At 51.9% G+C, this 2,612-nt stretch overlaps 1 protein-coding gene across 2 annotated transcripts in view; it reads right to left on the reverse strand.

Moving 5' to 3' along the window:
• The window catches only part of CBFB (core-binding factor, beta subunit), a 56,350-nt gene extending 56,175 nt beyond the window's left edge, over positions 1 to 175 (reverse strand). The window contains exon 1 of one of the 2 annotated variants that reach the window (XM_008592085.1): positions 85 to 175. In XM_008592085.1, coding sequence (XP_008590307.1) covers positions 85 to 162 — 78 coding nt within the window. In that variant the 5' untranslated portion in view covers positions 163 to 175. The remainder of the gene's footprint in view (positions 1 to 84) is intronic. The other variant, XM_008592084.1, reaches the window with a different exon arrangement.
• Between the last annotated feature and the right edge of the window lie 2,437 nt (positions 176 to 2,612).

Genomic DNA, 2,612 nt, shown 5'->3' on the forward strand with positions numbered 1-2,612 from the left:
TGGACCGCGCCGCCCAAACTTTTCTCCGCCCGGGCCCACTCGGGGCGCGCCGCGGCCTCCGCGCCGCCTGCCCGCCTGTCTCACCTCACACTCGCGGCTCAGCTTCCTGAAGAACTCCTCGTTCTCGAACTTGCTTCTCTGGTCGGGCACGACGCGCGGCATCTTCCCGCCCTGAGGCCGCGCCGGCCGGCCGGGCTCGGAGCTTGCGCGGGGACCCGCTGGCCGTCTCCGCGCTGACCAACTGACCGCCCACCAGCGGCGCCTGGACTCCCGCTTCCCTTTGTTTAAGGCGCCCGCCCGCGTTGGGCTCCCGCTCCCGGGAGTCTGAGGTGCAGCTGCCCGCTCGAGCCCAGACCACGCCGCTGCCGCCTCAGCCGTTGCCTTTAGCCCGCTCAGACGACGCGCCTTCTTCCATTTGCTCGCCCGCGGGCCACTCAGTGTGGAACTGCCCTGTGTGGATTTGCACGGCCTTTGGCAACCGAGAACGACCTGTTCGGGTCTTTTCTTCAGCCCTTCCTCGGCCATCTGGAACTTCTGGACTTCCTAGCCGCGCGGAGTAACCCCAGATTGTCCCTTGAACGCTAGGAAACCTAACTCCTTGGGAATTTTGCGTGCCCAAATCAATGCGGAGGAGTGTAACCTGTGCACATTGAAGCCTAAATGTGGAAGCAGACCAAGAATCCGCCCAAATCATGGTGGAAAGGTCGTGGCTGTTGGAGTCAGACGAGCCTTAGATGGGATCCCACTTAGCTCCCCTACCTGCCGGCTGGGCTCCTAGACAAGTGCTGGACGGCTAAGCCTCAGTTTCCTTATTTCCAAAATGCAGACACTCATACGTTCGCCCGCCATGTTAGCATGAGAGCCTTTATGTAGGTCTGCACATAATGGGCGCTCAATAAATTTGTTTCTAAAGAACAAGCTGAGTTATATATAAACCATATCCAGTCCATATATTTACCCAAATGTGCAATCAAATCCAAAAAAACAAGATCCACAAGTTCTAGGGAAGTCTTTTAGCCAGAGCTGGAGAAAAGTCTGACACAGAGTTTATGGCAGAGCTTGAGTCAAAGTTGGCCCCCAATAAATCCTGAACCTTAGCATTCCAACTTGTTAAAAACTCAGTCATGGGCCGACCCGTGGCGCACTCGGGAGAGTGCGGCGCTGGGAGCGCAGTGGTGCTCCCGCAGCAGGTTCGGATCCTATATAGGGATGGCCGGTGCGCTCACTGGCTGAACGCGATGTGGGTGACACCAAACCAAGGGTTGCGATCCCCTTATCAGTCACAAAAAAAAAAAAAAAAAAAGAGAAAAAGAAAAAGAAAAAGAAAAAAAGGACAAAAAACTCAGTCATGGGCCGGCCAGGTGGCGCACTGGAGAGTGCGCGGAGCGCGGCGGCGCTCCCACCGAGGGTTCGGATCCCATGCGGAGACCGGTTCCCGCTCACTGGCTGAGCGCGGTGCTGATGCAACACCGAGGGTTGCAATCCCCTTACCGGTCAGTAAAAAAGACAAAAAGGAAAAAAAAAAAAAACTCAGTCATGACCGACTGGATGGTTACTCGGTTGGTTAGAGCACAGTGTTATAACACCAACGTCAAGGATTCATATCCCCATACCGGCCAGCCACAAATAAAAACAAATTAGTCCAACGATGGCAAATAGATGCCAAGTCTTTGAAGGGGAGGGTAAGGGGGGGAACGGCTGGCCAGTAAGGGGATCCGAACCCTTGATGCCAAGTCTATTTGCCAGTAACTGTCCATATTGCAAAGAACTGTGAGGATACACGATCTCAGAGGAATCAGTGCTGAGGTCAGTTGGCAATATCTGCCTGAGTGCGGGGTTTGGCAGAATTTCCCATCCCTGTTCAGTCCAATCTTGTTTTTACAGATGCAGAACTGAGCAAGCATGACCAACTATCCTGGTTTGCCAGGGACTATCCTGGTTTTAGCAATGAAAGTCTCATGTCCCAGGAAACCACTCACTCCCTAGCAAATCAGGATAGTTAATCATCCTGAGGTCCAGAGAGTGATTGCTCAAGATCAAGGAGGTAATTCTCAGCAAAATCAAACCTGGTAGTCTGGTAGGCTGGTGGTTTTGACAGACATACTCCTGATGAATAGCAAATATAGAATCAGCCCCTTCTTAGGGTGTGTTCCCCTGCCCAGACCAAGCCTGTGTGAATGTGTGTGTGTACACCAACAGGAAGGGTATAATATGGATGTCACCAACTACTATTGTTGGGTCTTCTGCTGTCTCAGACTCTTTCCCTCAAGGGCCAGCCCGTGGCTCACTTGGGAGAGTGTGGTACTGATAACACCAAGGCCACAGATTCGGATCGCTATATAGAGATGACTGGTTAGCTCACTTGTGAGAGCGTGGTGCTGACGTCACCAAGTCAAGGGCTAAGATCCCCTTACCTGTCATCTTAAAAAAAAAAAAAAGAATGTTCTGTTCCCCGTAAGTCTCTTTCAATTGCAAATGACAGAAACCCAGTTCCAACAAACTTAAAACTAAAAGGGGTCTGTTTGATTTCAAGTAAACAAACCAGCGAGAGGGACAGATGGGATAGTACTATCTTTTTCTTTTCTATTTTTCTGTTTCTTCTCACAGCTTAA

Source organism: Galeopterus variegatus, unplaced genomic scaffold (genome assembly GCF_000696425.1).
Source record: "Galeopterus variegatus unplaced genomic scaffold, G_variegatus-3.0.2 Scaffold7562, whole genome shotgun sequence".
NCBI lineage: Eukaryota > Metazoa > Chordata > Mammalia > Dermoptera > Cynocephalidae > Galeopterus > Galeopterus variegatus.